Source organism: Chelonoidis abingdonii, chromosome 5, assembly GCF_003597395.2.
Source record: "Chelonoidis abingdonii isolate Lonesome George chromosome 5, CheloAbing_2.0, whole genome shotgun sequence".
In the NCBI taxonomy this organism is placed as follows: Eukaryota; Metazoa; Chordata; order Testudines; family Testudinidae; genus Chelonoidis; species Chelonoidis abingdonii.
Window position 1 is genome coordinate 28,463,677 of NC_133773.1, and position 20,656 is coordinate 28,484,332.

At 40.5% G+C, this 20,656-nt stretch overlaps 1 protein-coding gene across 23 annotated transcripts in view; it reads right to left on the bottom strand.

Moving 5' to 3' along the window:
- The window catches only part of ANK2 (ankyrin 2), a 638,506-nt gene that overhangs the window by 114,011 nt on the left and 503,839 nt on the right, over positions 1–20,656 (bottom strand). For all 23 annotated transcript variants that reach the window (XM_075066172.1, XM_075066174.1, XM_075066175.1 and 20 more), the window contains 8 exons: positions 16,420–16,617; positions 14,311–14,409; positions 13,529–13,627; positions 9,238–9,435; positions 7,369–7,467; positions 6,914–7,012; positions 4,287–4,385; positions 1,287–1,385 (listed from right to left, as the gene is read on the bottom strand). In XM_075066172.1, coding sequence (XP_074922273.1) covers positions 1,287–1,385; positions 4,287–4,385; positions 6,914–7,012; positions 7,369–7,467; positions 9,238–9,435; positions 13,529–13,627; positions 14,311–14,409; positions 16,420–16,617 — 990 coding nt within the window. The remainder of the gene's footprint in view (positions 1–1,286; positions 1,386–4,286; positions 4,386–6,913; positions 7,013–7,368; positions 7,468–9,237; positions 9,436–13,528; positions 13,628–14,310; positions 14,410–16,419; positions 16,618–20,656) is intronic.

Sequence of the window (20,656 nt, forward strand, 5' to 3'; positions counted from 1 at the left end):
TATTTATAACATCATGTCAAGCCAATTTTGTTCCATCTTACTCTGTTCATTTCAACAGGGACTTGCTGTCAGCATGCAATGTAAAAGCAAAATTATTTTCATCTCTCTCATTCCTCACCCCACCCCCATCTCCACTGTGGTGCATGTTCTTGGTTTAGAACATATGTTAGCATCTTTTCACAAATTTTTGGATTTATCATTATGGGGAACCAAATGCTATAGCCTTTCTATTTTTATAATGTTTTACGCTTTAAAAAATAAGCATTGTCCTTATAAGTTTTCATGGTAAAAGACAATAAGGCAAATTCATGCAAAAAAATGGTAGTATTTCTGTGTTCAGTGATACACAGCTTTTTGAAGGCCTCTTTTCTGACTTACTTAGATAGTGGCCGACTGTAGCGACATGTGACCAGTGAGAGAGAGACTCTTTCTCCTCCCTTCACTTGTGTCATGGCATCAGAATATAGCTAGTCTTTCTGGTTAAAAGCAACAGTTTGCATCTATTCTGACCATCTAACCAAGTGGCTGGTTACCACTGTCCTCTCTAAAATTAACTTTTTTTAAAAGGAGTAAACAGAGTTTTGAAAAATAAAACTACTCCACAGGCATCAACATGGCTCAACTCAGGACGTTTGGGATATATCATTCATGAGCCCCGAGAATCAAAATCCTGATTCCAGTCAGTCTGAGAGCTGAGGAAGTGAGCAGGGATTTTTTACACTATGATAAAACTGGATCCATTTGTTCTGGAAGTGATTTGAGCAAAATGAGGCTTTATGTGCTTCAGAGCTGCTAAGTGAGCACCACTAAGTCTGGCACCCATCCATGGACTGGCATAGCCTGGTTGCTAAGAAGCCTGCTGTGGTGGTTCTGCAACAAGCAGGTGCCACAGTGGAAAGCATACAAGTATAAGGAGAGACTGAAAAGAAGGAACTAGAATAATGGAAAAGAAAAATAGAGAAATGGGCCAGAACCTATAAAAACACTCCCAAACTTCAGGGAAGTTTAGATTTGCTGCTCAGGCCCTTCTCTAAAAACTTATATTCTGGTTTGAGTACCTGTTATTTCATCTCTGTAAACTCAGATTTATAGAGCTATTTATATTAATTCTGTGTACTATATGCACATCTATATGCACATCAATACATTTGCAACAACCAAGCAAAGGCAGGTCTTAAAAACTTAAACTAAAAAGAGAAGAGGGAGGCGGAGGGAGTCTGAAGTAGTACAGCAGAGAAAGCATTATGAATAGAGAATGGAAGCATTAAAACACATCTAGTACTCACAGTTGTGGTGGTGGTGACCTCCTCTGTTACCACCTTCAGAGTATCAACCACTGAGATGTATCCCAAACGCCTTGCAATCGCTAAGGCAGTGTTACCATTCTGGAGAGAGAGAGAGAGAGAAATGAGAGGGAGGACTGTGATTTGAACCAATGAGATCACTCCCAGCACTGCATGAGCCAGCATTTCCATCCAAAACAAGGCACAGCTTAGGAAAATCACTGAGTTTTACCATTACATCTGAATCTGTCTTTGTAACTTCTTTAAGACTACAGTCCTGATTACCATGGTAACACAACACACTTACATCTGCCTGCAATTCATCATAAAAAGCATGCTGCATGTTTTAACCCTAAAGTTGTCAAATTTCACTACACATTATGTGCCTTGACTGCACTGTTTTCCAAAAACTCTGTTATTTGGGAAGTTATTCTAAAAACTATTAAAAAGTTTTAGGGTCCAATGTCTCATAGAAACAGTTCACATCTGCAGCAGGTACAGTGCTCTTTCTGGGAATATATAACTTATGCAAAAGCTCATGATGTAACAGGCAACAAAATAAAACAAGGTTTGAGTTTAGGACAAGGGGAGAATTCTTTTACATTTAAATGCCTATCTAAGCCATCAAAAATAACTAGTATTTAAACAGTCCCTTTAATCTTCAAATAAAAAATTAATCAGCTAGCTGAACCCCAGAACACCCTTGTGATGTGGATAGGTATTAATTTATTTATATAGGGCTAGACTGTTATATTCTCATTCACACTGAACAGTACACCTCCACCCCGATATAACGCAATCCGATATAACATAAACTCGGATATAACGCGGTAAAGCAGCACTCTGGGAGGCGTGGGGCTGCACACTCCAGCGGATCAAATCAAGTTCGATATAACGTGGTTTCACCTATAATGCAGTAAGATTTTTCAGCTCCCGAGGATAGCGTTATATCTTACATCAGGAGCTGTGCCACTGAAGTCAATGGAGCTACTCAATGGGAATGAGAGAGTATCAAAATCTGGTCTGTATTTATTCATTTCAGAAGTGCACAGCAGCACAGTGCAAATCCATCCACAATGAGTAGCCAAAAATCAGTGCCTTTTTGTCAGGAGGAGCAGAAAAAAAATATCAGACACAAGCTACATCAGGTAAGAATGTCTGAGGGTATGTCTTCACTGCAGAGTTAACCTGGGTGATCAGCCCCAGGGTATGAGCCGCCACATTGCAAAGCTCTATCTAAGTTCCTGTGTCCTTACTGCTACTGTATTCACCTGTGTGTATCACTAGGACTTCTGAGGGCATCTCCCATGGTTCTTTGTACAGCAGTAAGCTGAGCAGTTCTTTTATTCTTTCCCAGTGAATAATGGGAGAACTTGTCTGTCCTTCTGGGCACATGGTGAAAATTGTGGGAAGACAGGGAAGGACTATAAGCACTCGAGTGTTTTAGCCACTGCAAAGTGGGTGGCTTTCCAGTTCAAAGCCTTGGCTTCACTTCAGGGTTAGTTCAGTTATTTACACTCAAATTAACTCCTTTTGAGTTAGGCTCTCTTGACTAAGAGCAGCCATACTGCAAAATGACACTCAGCCTGCACAGTGTTTGGATTAGAAGCACAGAATAGCTTTACTGCATTATTTACTCAAGCATCAGAAGCACTTGAGCTTCAACCTACATCGCCTGATGGTCCAGCTAGCTCAAGTTTAAAGCACCACTTACCTCAAGTGAGAGATTTGTGTGTGTAGACGGGAATCAAGCTGGGGTAACACCTGAATTACATATACCTCTAGTTAACACTGCAACTAAGGCAAGTCCCAAATGAAAGCTGGACTGGGGCTCTAACCCAGACTGATCCGACCCCTCAACAAGCTGTGCCAGCTAGCCCCACTTGAAAGCGCCACTTAACTTGGATGAGATATTTTTGTGTGGATGGTAACATCAGAGTAAGAGCCCCGGCTACCTCTGCAGTGATTGTGCTTTGAGGGATGAGGGACCCAGGCTGCGACAGCACTACAAGGTCATTGGAAATCAAATGAAAATACCCTCAAAATAAGTAAGCCCTGATGGGGTGCTTAGCCCCAGGAACTGATCATGAAAGCCTCCCAGCTAACGATGTAGGATATAAACTATGACATGGATTCTTGGATAACTCAGAGTATTATTCCAGGGAGTGAGTGAGAAGCCAGTGCAGATTTAAGCAGGGGTATTATGCACTCATGGCAGTCTGACCCACTCAGGAGCTAGGCTGAGGCCTGTTTTTCTTGTTTTTGTGTTGTTTTGTTTTGTTTTTTACACCAGTTGGAACGTCTGGGTACGCAAAGCTCACGTGGAGTTGTCAGTGGTATAGATGGCTATTACAATTGCAGACTCCTGGCTGTCTGTAAAGGATAGAAGTTACGCTACAGGCTATAACTGCTCTCTCAGAATCCAGGAGTAGCAGTGAACTCAATCCAGGAGGTGACAAACAAATGGATAGGGGGATAGGGTAAATCAGGTCTGGACTAAGTGCTTCATCCTGGGCAGTAAGTATCCCTTTCATCTTATACACAGTAGGGTTGCAGTCAGTTTGCCTTCACCCAGATCCTCATCTTGGCCAAGGCACTGGGGGAATAATAAGACTACCATCTTTATTGCTATTCTTGTTTTACACATAGAGAAACTGAGATGCAGAGTGCCTGTGACACAACCAGTCAGCGGCCAACCTGGAATTATAATTCAGGAATTACAGTTTCCAAATCCCATGCTCAGCGCACTATTCAAACTAACTCTCCATCTGGAAAGAGCTTTGGAACTAAGCAGAGCTACCTTAAGGGGCTAGAAAGAAGAGAGGAAGTCACACTCACACATCTGATGACCAGCTGTATGAGAAGCACATTCACCAAAGCAAAGGCTAGAGAGGAGAGGAATCAGATGAGTCAATCAGACTCAGGAAAGAGAGGAGCCATGGGGGAAAAAGCTGCAGGCAGGTGATAGATTGCAGTAGTAACACAGACAGTTTCCAGACTTACAGCAGTGATGGCATTGGGCTTGGCCCCATGCTGGAGTAGGACATTGATGATATGAGTATGACCCTGTTGAGCAGCTTGGTGCAGAGGGGTGTAGCCATTCTGTTATTAGTGGTAACCACCATATTTTTAAGGAGAGAAAAATACAGCGATTAGAAAATAGATTTTAATTTACTTCCTCTATTCAAGACATTTAATTTATTTAAAACCACATCTATGCCAGCATTTCACTCACACATACAATAATTCTCAGCACCTTCTCTAAACCCTCTAGGGATTACCGAAATAATAAATCATGATAATATTTTGACTTGCGGAGCATTTTTCATATGACAATATTAATGGTCTTTATAAAGGTGAGCAAACATTACTGTCCCCATTTCACAGATGGGAACAATGAAGCACAGAGAACATAATGCTCATGCCCAAGGTCACAGAGCAAATGGGGGAGAAGGGGACAGAGCCAGGTCTTCTGACTCCCAGCCCTTTGTTTTTAATGGGTACCCAAGGAGTCTGCCTTTAAAAATACTTGGACTAATTTATAAAGCCATGTAAATGCTAACAGCATTGATTGAGTCAATTTTAAATGAAGCAGCTGTTTGACGATAAGTCTCGCTGATTATGAATGTCAGTGCAGTTCATTTTCTGTTGGTTTGCAAAAGGTCCCAACTGTGCCACAGATATAGTGAAAAATGTTTGCATGTTCTGCATACCAACAAACATTTTTAAATTCTGTATATTTATCTACTCCAATGATCCATTCATGATGTTCTACAATACAAAAGCATAGCCAGACTTCACTTTAGCTAGCTGATCTGAGGGGGAATTGTATGAATCTAGTCAGGCAGTTAATTTACAAATTATCTGCACTTGACTTTGAAAGCAGGCAGAGAATAAAACTGGGGGGAAACAGCAATTTGATTTCACTGTACCATGTATGTATGTATAAGAGAGCCTAAGGGACTCAAACTGATCTCTTGGACTTGTGTGTGTGCCTTAAACTATGACTATGACATGTGTCTTTCATATGGACAGATGGGTGAGAACGTGTTTGGTACTCTAGTTGCCCTTGTAACATTTAGACTACGCATTCATCTACCAGATAGGATACAAAGCAGGAGTTTACTATAAGTTGTGGTATTTTATACTGACAAGCACATTATTTCTATTACTTTAATATCAGTGCTGTCCCTTGGGATCGAGTTCAGACACATCACCTTTCCGCTGGACATGGCACAAAATAGCCTGAAGGTTCTCTCTATAGAAAGAACCCCAACAGCATGTCGCTCGGCTTTTGTCAGCTATAAATCTGTCCAGGAGGGACTTGCTCTTTAAACTGAGTGAATCCACAATGCTGGTTATCTGTTAGTCTGCCAAGATTTATGATATTTTTGAAAAGCCAGTGAGCCAGATACTGGTTTCAGTTACTCTGGTGTTACTCTAAACTAACTTTAATAGAATTATTTCAGATAACTAGAATAACCAGTGAAACTCAAGTCAGAACCTGACCCAATGAGTTCAACATACATTTAGATACAGAGTGACATCTAACAGATAAGGGGCAATTAGGATATTCCTTTCAATTGCCTCCATGTAGCTCAGCTGGACATGCTGCCAGCTGCCACTTGGTAGCACACAGTTTCTAGCTGTCTGCTTTTATTATGGGTTTCAACTTTTTTCTTCTTATACCTACTAGCTCTTTGAACAATCTTATCTATGGTTTTAACCTACTGAGTCTGGGCTATGACTGCTCTGGAAATGTCTTGACTCTACCCCTGCCACTGTGTTTTTTTTGTGCATTGGCATTAGCGCTGTTTAGTTGGGCTCATTTTCATGATGCCATCCCACTTTGAGGAGTGGATCAACCATACGAGTAAGCAGCTGGAGACAGAGGAGTCAGCAGGAATGATCAGTGAATTACAAGTTTGTGAGATTCTGATCAGTTGTCAAGGACACCAGATGTGTTCTTGGAGCCATCAGTGGAGCTTAGCTGTTTGCACTGACACGAGAACACCAAGGAAACTAGGTGAACGGTGTGACTATAAGCTACCAACAGAAAGCCAGTTTGAACTGGAGTCAGGGAGTGCTGGGCCCTTGTGGGCTGCCTTCTCCTTCTTCTGGTGCAGGTGATGTGACGACATCTGTGATATAACATGGCTTTGTGGTCACAGATCCCTCAGTGTAAGCATATATTCGGCAGATTCAGAAACCACTGGTTGAGAGAGGCAGAGTTGTCTCCACATAGCACACCTTGGAGGGTTTTATTCTGGTGTAACTCAGAAGTCTGAAGTCAATGGAATTACACTAATGTGAGCAGAATCAGGCTCATACGTGTTACAAGTACAAATAAAATAAAGGAAAAACTCAAGAGAACAGATCTCCCTTCTCACACACGCACACACAGAGTTAATGCACCTAACTTCAGCTTAGTGAATAATGCACCCTGAAGCAGAACAGAGGGAACTCATTCCACCACAGCCACAAATCAGCAGATATTGACACCTAGTATGCATGCGTAATTTGTAAAAAGATCTACTAGGAAAACAATCCAATAGCTGTCCACATGCAGTATGAATTAGTATCATATGGTCACTGAAGGAAAAAAACAGAAGTGATGACAAATTCTTTACCTTTGTTTTAGCATTGACGTTGGCTCCCTGTTTCAGGAGGAAATTCACCATCTTAACGTTTCCATAGTGACAAGCCACAATTAAAGGAGTGTAGCCCAGCTACAATAAAACAACACAAAAAAGTAAACCTCTGCAGTCAATGGGACATTCCATTATAACAAGAGCAAAGAGTCCTGTGGCATCTTCTAGACTAACAGACGTATTGGAGCATGAGCTTTCGTGGGTGAATACTCACTTCGTCGGATGCATGACTTTCTGTGACATGACATGCATCCGACGAAGTGGGTATTCACCCACAAAAGCTCATGCTCCAATACGTCTGTTAGTCTATAAGGTGCCACAGGACTCTCTGCTGCTTTTACAGATCCAGACTAATATGGCTACCCCTCTGATACTTGACATTATAACAATAACATCTTTGTTCACCTGGGAAGCAGTAGCATTATGTGGTTTACCTTTGTCTGGGCAACTTGGTTTGCACCATGCTTTGTCAGTATATCAGCTACGTTCACTTTATCCTCCTGAGCTGCAAGGTGCAAGGATGTCAATCCACTCTACAAATGAAATGGAAAGAGAACTATAATGTTACCAAAAGGAAAGAAACAGGATTTGCAAGTTTTATCATTTTTAAATATAGCAAGATCCTGTCTGTAATTTCAAAAATAAAGATTTTTAAACAGAAACGGGAGTTGGTCTCTATCCATGAAAAACTAGCGAACAGCTCATCACAGCGAACTGTCATCGTACCTAGAGATTGGTGCTTTTGGCTAGTGATTACCATACCTGGACTTTACACAATAACGACACTGGAGAAATCAAAGTGCCAACTAATGAAGTAGGATGACCCCTTCTGCAACTTTGGGAGCCATATGTAGCCTTCCTCAGCTGGTAGGAATGGGCCTTAACAACTATAGGTGGGAGTCAGAATAAAGGAAACAGTAGAAGAGAATTGAGGCCCAAAAAGAGAATTGAAGCAAATCTGTAAAAAAGCATACATTGATAGCCTATGGACAAGAAATGGGTAAGAGCTTATATAAATAGATACACTGAGTATGAGAATGGAAAAGCAGTTTGCTTCCCATTTCTTAGAATAGCACATTACACTATTCTCACACATCAAGAGCCTCATCATGCAGCTTTTACTCCTGAGCAAAGGCTGCAGAACCAAGGCCTGTGAGAGTAAATTTTGTTCAGCATCTTTTGGCTGGATAAAACTGCATCACAGAAAATCTTATGTAATGTTTTTTGGGAGGGAATCAAGGTACTTCTAGGAAGGATTTGGCACACATTCCAATAGAAAACCTGATGGAGCAGAATGGTTTTCATTAGGATTATTTTATTATTTTCTCAACTAGTAAAGCTGCATTATTCTTTGCCAAACATTACTAGTTTCTTCCATCCCAGCAAGGAAGCTGGATGGCACAATATATTGGGATAAGTGCCATAAGCACTCCACTAGTTCAGCCTTCAAGCTATTGTTCTCTGACATGTGTCACATAGGGCTGGATCAACCCAATGACTCTCAGGACCTAGAGCAGTGGTCCCCAACCTTTTCGTCTGGCAGGTGCCAGACAAAGGACCATGGCAGTGGTTGAGCATCCACCAAAATGCCGCCGAATTTCTGCGGCATTTCGGCGGCGACACCTCTCGATGACGTCACTTGTCGGTGGCAAGCGGCGTCATCAAGAAGCATCGCCACCAAAATGCTGCTGAATTTCGGCAGCATTTCAGTGGATGTTCGATTGCTGGCCAGGACGCAGGCGCCATGGCGCCCATGGGCACCAGGTTGGGGACTCCTGACCTAGAGCTTTTCGCAACCTCCCTTCTATTATTTCTTAATCCTTTAGACAGGATGTACAACTTTGTTATTATGTTGGAAACAGCTCAGAGATTACAAGACTGCAGGACAGTGGAAACACTACAACCCTTTCTCCATGGCTGGTTCTGCAGCAACTTCCCTTGGCATGCCTGCTTCTCCAGGCCCACCTTTCTGTCAGAGCTTGCAGGCACATCATTTTCCACTGAACATGGCACACCACTGCAGATCCTCCCTAGGTTACCCAACATAGCTGTTATTGATATGCTTTTAAGATAGCCTCTGATCAGGGTCACTTTCTCTGCTAGCCCTAGCTACCCTCACTGCTGCTGTTCACACACCTGCCTTGCTTCCTTACACTTCTCAGATCTTGAGCTTTTGCATGTGTATAGGGGTGTGCAGTTTGGACTCTATTTCTGAGCAGCTGGCTCTATTCTTGTATTGCACTTTGCAAGTTATTGGATGCCCTCCCTGTGATAGCTTATCCTCAGTGGTGAGAGGGCATTACCTTAGTTGCCACATGGATATTAGATCCTTTGTCCAGAAGCAAGGTAACCATGTCAGCATGACCTTCTTGAGAGGCCAGGTGCAGCGGGGTCACTCCCTGTTTGGTCAGAATGTTGGTCTCAGCTCCGTAGCTCAGCAGCGTGGTAGCTATCTGCATCTGATTCTTCTTGGCAGCAATGTGCAGAGGGGTGTATCCATTCTAAAACCAGGCTCTACATGTTAATAGCCTTTTCTGGTGTTTACAAATCCATCACACAGCAAATAGTGCACCATTTTATTTCATAGAAATATCTGGAACAATCTGCCTCTAGCATTATTTTTCCCATTCTTGACAATCCTACTGTCGGTTTCCAGTGGAAACAATAATGAAGGAGTAGAAAATATCCAATTTTCAGATTATGGTGGCATAGAGAAATATGAAGGAATGTTGAAAAGACAAACAATTAAAAGCCAACTATTGAGACATTTCTGTATCTTAAGAATTATTTACATAGGATTTCTGTATCAGATGAGACCAATTGTCCATGTAGATTGGAAACCTGCCTCCAACAGTGGCCAATACCAGATACTTCAAAGGAAGGTGGACAATTATGGAATAGCCTATGCATTTGGAAATCTTTTCCTAAACCCTGCCATTTAGTAGTTGTCTTATGCCCTAAACTAGCATAAAAAGGATATAACCCCTCATGCTATCTGGTGCATTGTGGCTGTTTTTAATATCCACAAATATCTAGTCCTTTTTCTAAACCTCTGGGCTCCTCGCCTCAATGCTATCTGGTGGGAATGAGTGCCATTTTAACTTTATAATGTGCAGTTTGCAATTGGAAAAGCAATACGTTAAAATCTATGTTTAGTAGACCTTGTCAAAAATTTTCAGACAGAACATTTTTCTGTCAGAAAATGCTGAACTGACAGAATCTAAAGGTTCAGCGGGATGTGTCAATTCCATGGAAACTTTCAACAGAAACCAAGAAAGCAGGACAGAGAGCCTGGGTTTCCCTGGTCAGCTGCCTCCTGGCGCAGCTGCCTCCATGTAGTGCCTGATTCCCCAAGGGAGTTGGCTGCCTGAGAAGTTGGCCATCCCTTGGAGGCAGCTGCCTGGAAAGTTAACTGTTTTGGTTATCCTAAAATGGAATTTTTCAGAAATTTTCCTCCCTTGTGAAAAAGTTTGAAATTTTGGTTGAAAAGTCATTCCAAAAAAAAATCAAAATTTTCTCATGAGGGAAATTCCATTTTCCAGCAGTTCTAATGTTTAATTGCAAGGCATATATTACAATGAGTTTATTTTTGCTTTTAGTTCTCTAAATCCAAAAACATTTTTTTCACTTTGAGATACTGTAATCATGCAAAAAAAGTGCATCTTGTCCTTCACATACCAAAATGGTAGGTGGTTAATAAATGAAGACTGAGAGACTGCAATGAACTCTAAATTTTGGAAATCTTGGTTACTGTAATATATAGAAGAATATATAAGAATAAGATGTCCCAAGGAAGACAGAGACAGACAGAAATGCACTGATTTGGAAATGCATGCATGTACTGGCTGACCCATATGGACGTTGACAAGAATATTGCAGTCAGCAGATGTCAATAAAACTTAGATCCAGATCCCTAGCTAATACAAATTGACACTGAACTATTCAGATTTACACCAGCTAAGGATCTAGTCGTAGAATGTGGGTGGAGAGAGAACAGAAAGAGAAGTTTCATAAAAACCACGAAAAGCCAGTATACTGTAAAATAAGGTGCCTGGAAACAATATCATTCTATAGTCTCACCGATTAATTATATTTTGGAACCTACTAGGACCTGCTCTGTAACTGCTTTGTCTTCATCTACCTTCTCTTCCACCCAAGCTGGAATTTAACTATGCCCTAGCCTTCACATATTAGAATTGTCCTGTCACTGGCTCTATTTCACCCAATTTTTCCCCCCATAAATGAGTAAATACCCTGCTTCTGACTGATGAGTGACAACTTTTTGCTGCTTGATGGGTGCATGTTCTGCACTGCACTCAGCTCTTTGGATGTAAAAGTATAGAAGAGGATGTGTGTTTGCACCTGCAACTTTGATAGTTGTGTCAATTATGCAATTGGCTGAATACAGTCAGAGGGCGCTATTAACTATAATTTACAGTCTCAGTGCATTGACACACTGCCTTATTTGGAAAGAAGAGGATGGTGTTCCACTTAATTCCCTGTACTGCATTTTCAAAGACGTAATAAGGGGTTAGGACAAACAGAATCCTTGTTACATTTGTAGTATTTGTGTTGGGGAGGAGGGTTGGTAAAATTTCTTACTGCAGCAATGCTTCTGCTGAATTCCGATCCACACCAGCAAAAGCAGTGCCTCCTGTACATCAATGAAAAGAAGGGTCACTTCTTGAAGGACAGTTTGAGCAGAGCGTAGGATCCAGAAAATTTTAAATCAATGAAAACTTGCAGAGATAGGGTTCTGTGTGGGTGTTTTCCTCTTTTAGTCTCCTATAACATATCAGAGAATGATACAAGCCCTGATACTGCCGCATAGGCAAACCTCTCTACACACACAGGTTCAAGGACAGGTTTCCAACATTATGCAGTACTAAAGTAAGCTCCAAATTATGCTTCTTTTTCATTAAAATTAAGTTGGACTCGGACAGTCATATATGCAATATATTCAAAAAATGACAGACAAGCTTAGCGCAGCTCCTACTACTCAGTCACAAGGAATGTTGCTATGGGTTTACCTGGCAGAGCCATAGCATTTATACTGTATGGCAGGGGTAGGCAACCTATGGCACGTATGCCAAAGATGGCACGCAAGCTGATTTTCAGTGACGCACTCACTGCCTGGGTCCTGGCCAACAGTCTGGGGGGCTCTGCATTTTAATTTAATTTTAAATAAATCTTCTTAAATATTTTAAAAACCTTATTTACTTTACATACAACAATAGTTTAGTTATATATTACAGACTTATAGAAAGAGGCTTTCTAAAAACATTAAAATGTATTACCGGCACACAAAACCTTAGAGTGAATAAATGAAGACTCCGCACACCACTTCTGAAAGGTTGCTGACCCCTGCTGTATTGGGTCTGCTTTGAGTCTGCAGTAATATATTGGACACACACTGAGTGTAGCTTTCAGATGGAGATGCCACTCTGATTGGCTGTGTACTCTTCAGCCAGATTTTTCTTACACATTGATTTTACACTGGTGTAATTTCACTGACTTTAATGGAGTTATTCTTGACTGATATCTGCAAGAGGAAAGTCAGTCTTTTTGTGTTTGGTCACGAACTGGAACAGGGTAGCTTCAGTAAGACCAGAATAGGGTCTCTTTTAGGGACAATAGACGAGTGATCCATAAAGTCTACTCAGAAACTCAATCACACAAGGACATCCTGATCTGGTGTTCGCATGGACTGAATTTCCTCATATTTATCAATGCATTGGATAAGCAGCAGTCCTTACGTTTCAGTAACAAGGTTTGACTATAACTGGCTATGCTATAAAGCAAGTATGCTTCTAAAAGGCTCTACAGTGACTTTAAAAAACAACCCTTACAGTCTCTGTTGAAAAAAAAACGGCTCTATTTTTAAGAATGAGCATAGAAGATATGATTAATAGGCTTGAGCATAGTCTCAGAAGTGCTATTCAGAGTTCTTGCATAGCTTCAAAAATCCTGAAAACTATAGATACAAAACTACCACAGCTATGAGGCTGTAAAATATAAGAGTATTCTAATGACAGGGACAATTATAAGTAAAAGAAGGGGCATCTCTCCTCCAGCTTTTCTCGGGGGAGGAGAACACCCTTCCCTCAAAACTGTGTCTGGCTGTGAAGGGCAAGAAGAAGAGACAGCAGAGAAGGGAGAAGAAAAAGTATGAGGCTTCTTTGTGTAGCAACTCCCAAGCATTCTTTCTCCCTTTTCCCTGCTGGTCACCCATTAACTGTTTATCTGAGAGGCTCAAGAACAAGCATGAGTCAGCTGCAACTGTAGCCTCTGACCAGCAGAGGCCTCTATATCCACCTTCTGAAGTGTCAGGTAGGGTGACCAGATGTCCCAATTTTATAGGGACAGTCCCGATTTTGGGGGCTTTTTCTTATATAGGCTCCTATTATCCCTCACCCTCTGTCCCGATTTTTCACATTTGCTGTCTGGTCACCCTAGTGTCAGGAGTTTGCAACTATGACTCCAGCCTTCAGCTGACTCAGCTCCTTCACTGGTTTGTTTGTTGATGTTGTTTTAAAATTATTCCCCTGGTTCTCAAGAGTGTAACATTGCCAGTGCTTGGCTGTGAAATCTCACCTTGGCAGTAGCATGGGGAGAGGCACCTTTCTCCAGCAACAGTAGAGCCACCTTCTGGTTGTCATAATGAGCAGCTACATGGAGTGGGGTGAGGCCATTCTGTAAAGGGCGTGTTATCGAATTAAGTTGTTAGCTGGGCATAAGCAACCATTAAACCGCAAATCAATATATATTAAACAAATATATTAATTGATTAGCCAATAAATACATAAACAAAATGACATTTAACTCAGTCTGAATTATTTTCGTTTTAGAAACTTTGCTGAAACTGAAAATAATAGTAAGCCAACAGTTAGTATGATGTACTTTGCTTAAAACAGGGCAAGCAACTGAGGATGAATTTGATTTGGCCAGTATTTATTATTCATCACAAACCAAGTTCTGAAATCTCTGAGTCAGAGAAACATCATTATGAGCAACCTTCACAACATGGGAAAAAGTAATAGTTCTGGTCTTGCCCCATTATTTCTGAATTGTGATTTTTATGAGCTGAATAATTTAACAGAATGGGCACTTCTTGATCCACAGTAACATATCAGTCCTTATAATTGTGCGCCAACATGCTCTGCTGTAATAAAAGTAAAACATTAAACACATTGTGAGATAGCCTCATATGCATGTGTATGTAAAAATCATTCTAGAGAGACTGTTATTTTTAATACAGTTAAGTTGGACAGTGAATACAACTTCTTTCTTTTACATTATTTTTTCACCAAATTACTGACCATAATTGCTTTTTGCTTTTCAATCCCCCAGTGATTCCCTGTAGTGGAGGACTGTACCTTGCCAGCTGAATCAGGAGAAGCACGACGCTGCAAAAGTAGTTTTGCCACATCCAAGCTTCCATATTTGGCTGCCACATGCAGTGGTGTGAATCCCTTCTGAATAATTTTTAGGAGACAAAAATTTTAGTGTAAATCTCTGGGATCTTTCATGTAACGATCATTTTTCCCTTCTTCTAACCTTTGAATGTTTTAGCAGGTTACAATTCAAATTAAAGCCACCTGCAATTTTTATTCATTAATAACTAATAAGACTTAACAACTAGTAATGGTACCAATCAGTCTGAAGTATTTTGATATGTGTGTGTCATACAAGAAAATATCCTCTCTTTCAGTCTTCCATATGGCCACAATATGACATTTTACCACATAAAAAGTTTACCAAGCAATATCCATTGTATGGGTAGTGAGGCTCCAATTCAAATTTTATCCAAAACTTAGCTTTTCAGTAGCTCAATTTTTTATTTAGTTTTATGGTGACAGAGTTTTTAATTATTTATCCACTACATTGATTTGTGCCTGGAAGCAACTGATAGGCCAAACAATCTGCAAGAAACTAAATCCTATGAGAACAGCTCTGAACTTGGTGTTACCATTTCAGCAGTTCCGCAGAAGAATGATACTATATATGAAGACACACATTTATATAGACACACTATATAGCCAATACATTTGGATACAGCTTCTGCAGCTCTACTGAAATAGATATTGTCTAACAGGAGGGCTGTAGCACGTTAATTTTTTTAAACACATACATTTAAGTTGTCTTCTTAAAAACGTCTTTTCTATTAAGTGTTAATATGGATCCACTAGCCCTTTGACAAAATGTCTAACAAATTATTTCCCCAGTAATTTCTTTTTAAAAATCAGGTTGGTCAGAAAAGTTTAAGGGATAAGGACAGCAGGGGGCAGATGATTTGCAACTGTTGTCCTGGAAACATCACCAGGGAGCACCATAACATATTTGCCTGACATTTTGACACTGTGTGGTGATTATTCTAGTTGCCATCAAGTTATGTTACTCTACCTGCATAGGGTTTGGATCAGGGGTTCCCAAAGTTTTCCATAGCATGGATCACATGTCAACAAAAAAGGATGGCCTTATAGATTACCTCTTCTCTTAGCTATGATTACACAACATTCCAGCAGCAATTACTGCAATTGGTTATTTGGAAAATTAGGAAAGTATCTACAGTTTTAACTGTGTTTTAACGTGATTTAGCATCTGGAAACAGCCAGCACTCCCAGTAATCCGTGACTTCTCATTTGAGAACCATTGGTTTAGAATTTTCTAATCCTGAAAGATATAAGGTTTAAGCTCCAACTATAAAATAAGGAGCTCTTCTCTCCACCAGATACCATATTTGCAATCGCATAATCAGATGATGGGTTTAGAGAAGACCTCTTGATTCATCGCTCTATCCCCCATATCCATTTTCCTTTATATTACTTCTATTAGGAATCTACCTGTTAACACTTTAATAGGCAGGCAAATAAATCTAGTACTGTAGAATATTGTTAGGACAATCTTTGAAATAATCAGCTATGACATGACATGTGGTACAATACCTTACTAATTTACTAAGATGCTGAATGTCAATCTGGTTATAGAATACTCTGATTTATTATGCAATTTATATTTTGAGAATTTCATTTTCAGCTGTTAGATACTAGAGTTCTTTCATTAATTTAAATAATTAAAATAAATAAGGCCTTTAAGAAGATTTGTTTGTTTAAAGAATGCTAGGGATGATGATTTTAGGTGTTTATTTGGATACATAGAAGGCAACTTGTAGGCAAGAGAGGTTCCTTTGCCATAGAAACCTAGTACTTTCTAAACTTGTTAAGATCATTTGTTATTTATCAAGTCTAGTATTTTGTCTGCAGCTTAAACCAAAACCTGAGACTTCACAGGAAGACAAATATGTGTCAAAATCTGATGAATTCCATGTATATTGCTTTCATCTGTTTGACTATTGTTTATAATAAAACCAGGTCAGTTTCTCAGTGAAAATGCTTCCCTCACTATAAAGCTGCCTCCCTGCTTGCTAACCACATCACAGTCTTATCTCTCCTATTGGGAGACTAGCACAATGCATCTCATCTTACCTTGGTGGCCAAAGAGTGTGCAGCACCTGCCTCCAAGAGAACTGATGCTACATCAACTTGCCCCTCTCTGGCAGAGATGTGCAGTGGGGTGTACCCATTAGTGGTTGCGGCGTCAGGGTGAGCCATGTGTTGTAGCAGCAGTTGGACAATCTCTGTTTTACCCAACCGAGAGGCAATGTGCAGTGGAGTCTGTTCCTCCTACAACTCAAATCAGGTGAACAGTTAATGCCGGTAGAAGCAACCTGAATACCACATCCTAATGGATTCCAGTTGAAGACTCTGCACATTCACCACATATAAAAGAATAAAGGACACAGGGGAATGCTCAGTACCACTGTGGAGATTAAACAATGTGCTATTAGATCAAAGGGAGGGAAAATGTAGGGAGGAACATTGTTTTTCTTTTCTTCTTTAAATATGGATGTAGATCACTTGCACCATAGTCCTACTTGTATTTCTCTGTATTACAACTTTATGAAACCCTTACTCACCTTCAGTAGCACCTTACTCCACAAGTAGCTTCAGAATCTGGCCCTATGGAAACAATTTCTAGATACTCTCTATTCCTGTTCTTGCTGCTTTCAAGGTGTATATTTAAATATAAACTGACTACATGTGACTCTTCAATCATTTATTGTCATAAAATGAAGTCCTTGGGTAGTTAATAATCCCAGAGGCACTGCAGTGATGCACTCACATGCTGTCCATCCATAGATCTGGGTCCAACATGTGAGCAGAGGAAACATAAAAAGTCCTCAATCTGGTAACTGAAGCCTTCCCTATAACAGCCAAATTCTTTAGAGGAGCTGTGCCAAATTTGAGGATTATGCTGTACAAACAGTTTCCAATGAAACGACTCAGAAACATTTGCTGTTGTTTTTCCCTCAGTTTCCTGACTTTTATTTTTCTGCAGCCCAGAGTTATTTCATAAATGTATAGTGAAAAATTCCATTCTTCATGCAAAATTTGCCTTTTACTGGCATGAAAAATATGCACAAAACTGGCCTAGTGAAAAGCAAATGTTTCATATTTTTATGAGTTTGGCTCTCAGAGACATTATATTTTGCTTTTATTGTATAATATTCTTTCAATTTGATTTCCAAATGATAGATTTTGCATAGACTGAGGTTAAATGTGCACTAATGATACACAAAAAAAATCACGTTTGAGTGCCCTAAACCATCCAAAGGTATTTCTGATTTCGCATGAAGGGATTAATGTCAGAGTAGGAAACTTAACCCCAGGAATCCCCTGCACCCATCATTTACAGCACAACCCAGGCTTAATATCTTCACCTGATATATACCATGCATATTGCACATGGCCAACTACAGTTGATTTTTCAATATTGTCAAAAATATGCATCATCGAATACAGAAATCAGACAAAAAGATGTTCCTGGGACTTGGGTTGATCGTGGCCACAGCAACTGCTTCGATGTGTTTCTGTGGTAGGAATTTTAATTTTTGTAAGAACATCTAGGCTAAAAATAGATGCTCTTTCAAACACTGAGGGACAGATTTTCCTAAGTGTTTAGGTGCTGATAATTAGGGCTAGATTTTTACAATGATCAGCTCCCATTTTGGCATCTAAATGAAGTGGCCAGATTTTCAAAATATTAAGATGAGCTCTTTTGAAAGACCTGTCTGTGAAAGAATACATGACTAATGTTGGTAGGGCTAATGAATAACCAGTATACGTACAGTATTGTTATTGTCTGCTTGAAGTTTTCCAAATACTTGGAAACAGAACACAATTCCCCAATAACCACAGACAATGTTCTTAAGGCGTGATCACATATATTCAGATACATTTTCCACTGCCTTGAACATCTCTCTACCTACATCAAGTACTTATATGGCCCCCATCCCTATAGTATCTGAGTGTCTCACAAATCTTTAATGTATTTATCGTTACAACACCCGTGAGGCAAAGCAGAGCAATTAGTCCCGTTGCACAGATGGCAAATGAGGCACAGAGAAGTTAATTAACTTGCCCAAGGTCACACAGGAAGTCTGTGGCAGAGCAGGGAATGGAACTTTGGTCTCCCAAGTCCTAGGCCAGTGCCCTAACCACTGGACCATTCTTCCTCTCAGTATAGTCATTTATACTGTGCAAACTTGATGTATAATGCTACTAAAACAGAATTCTCCACTTACTTATCCTGGATGCAAGTGGTTTACACTCACTTTGCACCCATCTTGCACACCTATGCAACTTCCATTAAAGTCAATGAAAAAATAGTCACAAAATCTTGTAAGTGATTACATAAGGAGCATCTGGCTCATAATTCTTTTACATCCCAGTGTTTAGACAGCCTGGCCTTTTGTGTGTTAACTGCTTCCATCTATATTTTATAATGCATTATCAGGATTAAATGTTTAAAACCACATCACAGGTATACAAATCAGGGCCACGTGATTGATTTTAGTGGACAGTGGGAGAATTGCACTTGATATATAACAATGGTGGAAATTCAGCTGTTAGATTAGTCAGAATCCTCTCATGTTTTGTTTCAGCATTTATATTATCTGCCCAGTGTGCTAGAATCATTCCCTTGACAACCAGCATATTGTCAATCTATTCTTTCTTTCAACTTCAGATAATATAAGCTAGCTCCAGTAATTATCTTGCACATTTACTATTCAAAAGCAAATATTGCTACATGGAGTTACAAGTAGTCCCTTTGTTGGATGCAGATAGACTGCTGAGGCAAACAACAGTGGTAGTCCGTGCCCGGTGTGCTTAGCGCCAATAAACACACCGAGATGGAGAAGCAAAACACAAGTTTATTTGGGATCCCAAATAAATTTGTGTTTTGCTTCTCCATCTCGGTGTGTTTATTGGCGCTAAGCACACCGGGCACGGACTACCACTGTTGTATTTTTGCTGCCATAACCATTTTGAAGGCAGCCTTACATTGTAAGGGCTGGTGCACCGGCCTTTCCCCTCTGCCAGCCTCTGAGGCGATTAGAGTTTAAACATGGAAGGACTCTTGTTCACTAGAGGCCTGAAACAGGGAGACCTTATGTTCTATTGCCTTTACCTTCTAAGTTACTTAGGATTACCTTATGACACCAACATCCCTCCTTTGAGAATACTCAACAAACTCTTTGCTGAGTGTCTCACATTTTAAGAACAACATGCGATTAAGCTTCAGGGAGCTGGACGCTTTACAGCAAGAAGCAAGAAAGAGTAACAATACACAACACACACCAGTGAGCAGGAGGCAAACAATGCCTCCCCCAGTTTCCCAGTTGGTAACCAGTTCCAGAGGAATCAGAAATAGTGGGTTCCCTGTGCCTGGGCCTTCACTGTTCAAAACCTGTTTGGCCAACTGGATGTGTTGTTAATGTCGTGTGTATTTTCTGGGACATAAGTACAGCATTTACTCCAATAAGGGCACACACTCCCTGGGAAGCCACACTTCCACCCAGGAAGTGTCCATATGTTCCCATCGATCACAGATCAGATGGTATTCCTGATGCGTCGGTAAGGGCAGTGGCCAAGTCCTGTACTCAAAGATCACTCTGAATGCCATCAGCTGGTCACCAGGAAATCCTGAATTCCTACACATACTAGATCCTACTGCAATGCCTTCCCACCTCAGTGGTATTCAATACCATCTTCTTAGTGTAGTACTATATTAATCTTGTTTTAAGTATCTCAGGTACTTTCCAAAGGCATCAACATTAATACATAGGAAAGGGGTTACATTATTAGTCACTCTCCATGACACAGGGTGCAGCCTGTAGAATAAACCCCAAAATACAATTAATGCAACTTCCAAGCATGGCCCACAAGGTCTCTTGCCATGTCTATAATTCTTTGTCTTTCACCAGATCAGTTCTTAATGTTCTTTCTAGTCAGGAATTCCTGGACTTTGGCATTTCAGTGGAGTGAGTGTTCCTTCTTCTTTCCCAAAACAGTCATGGTGCAGCATCCAGGGAGAGGTTACATAGCACATCACCCTGAAATGTTTTGCCTTTTTCTAGAAAAATGCAAAGGCACAGTAGATCTGTCAAGACAAGGGAGAGTACTAGTACTTCACCTTGTACTTTTCCCTGCTGTCCAGAAGGCACAGAAGGAGAAATAGGCTATCATCAGCAGGAAATTTTCTGAGGTGGAGGGGTTTTTTTGCAGTGAGAATCTTGGTCCACAGAGTCAGTCTTTGGCACTTCACAGCGGTGTTGGTAGTCAGCAGGATTGGGCCTTTGCGCATGGAAGTCAAAGCAAT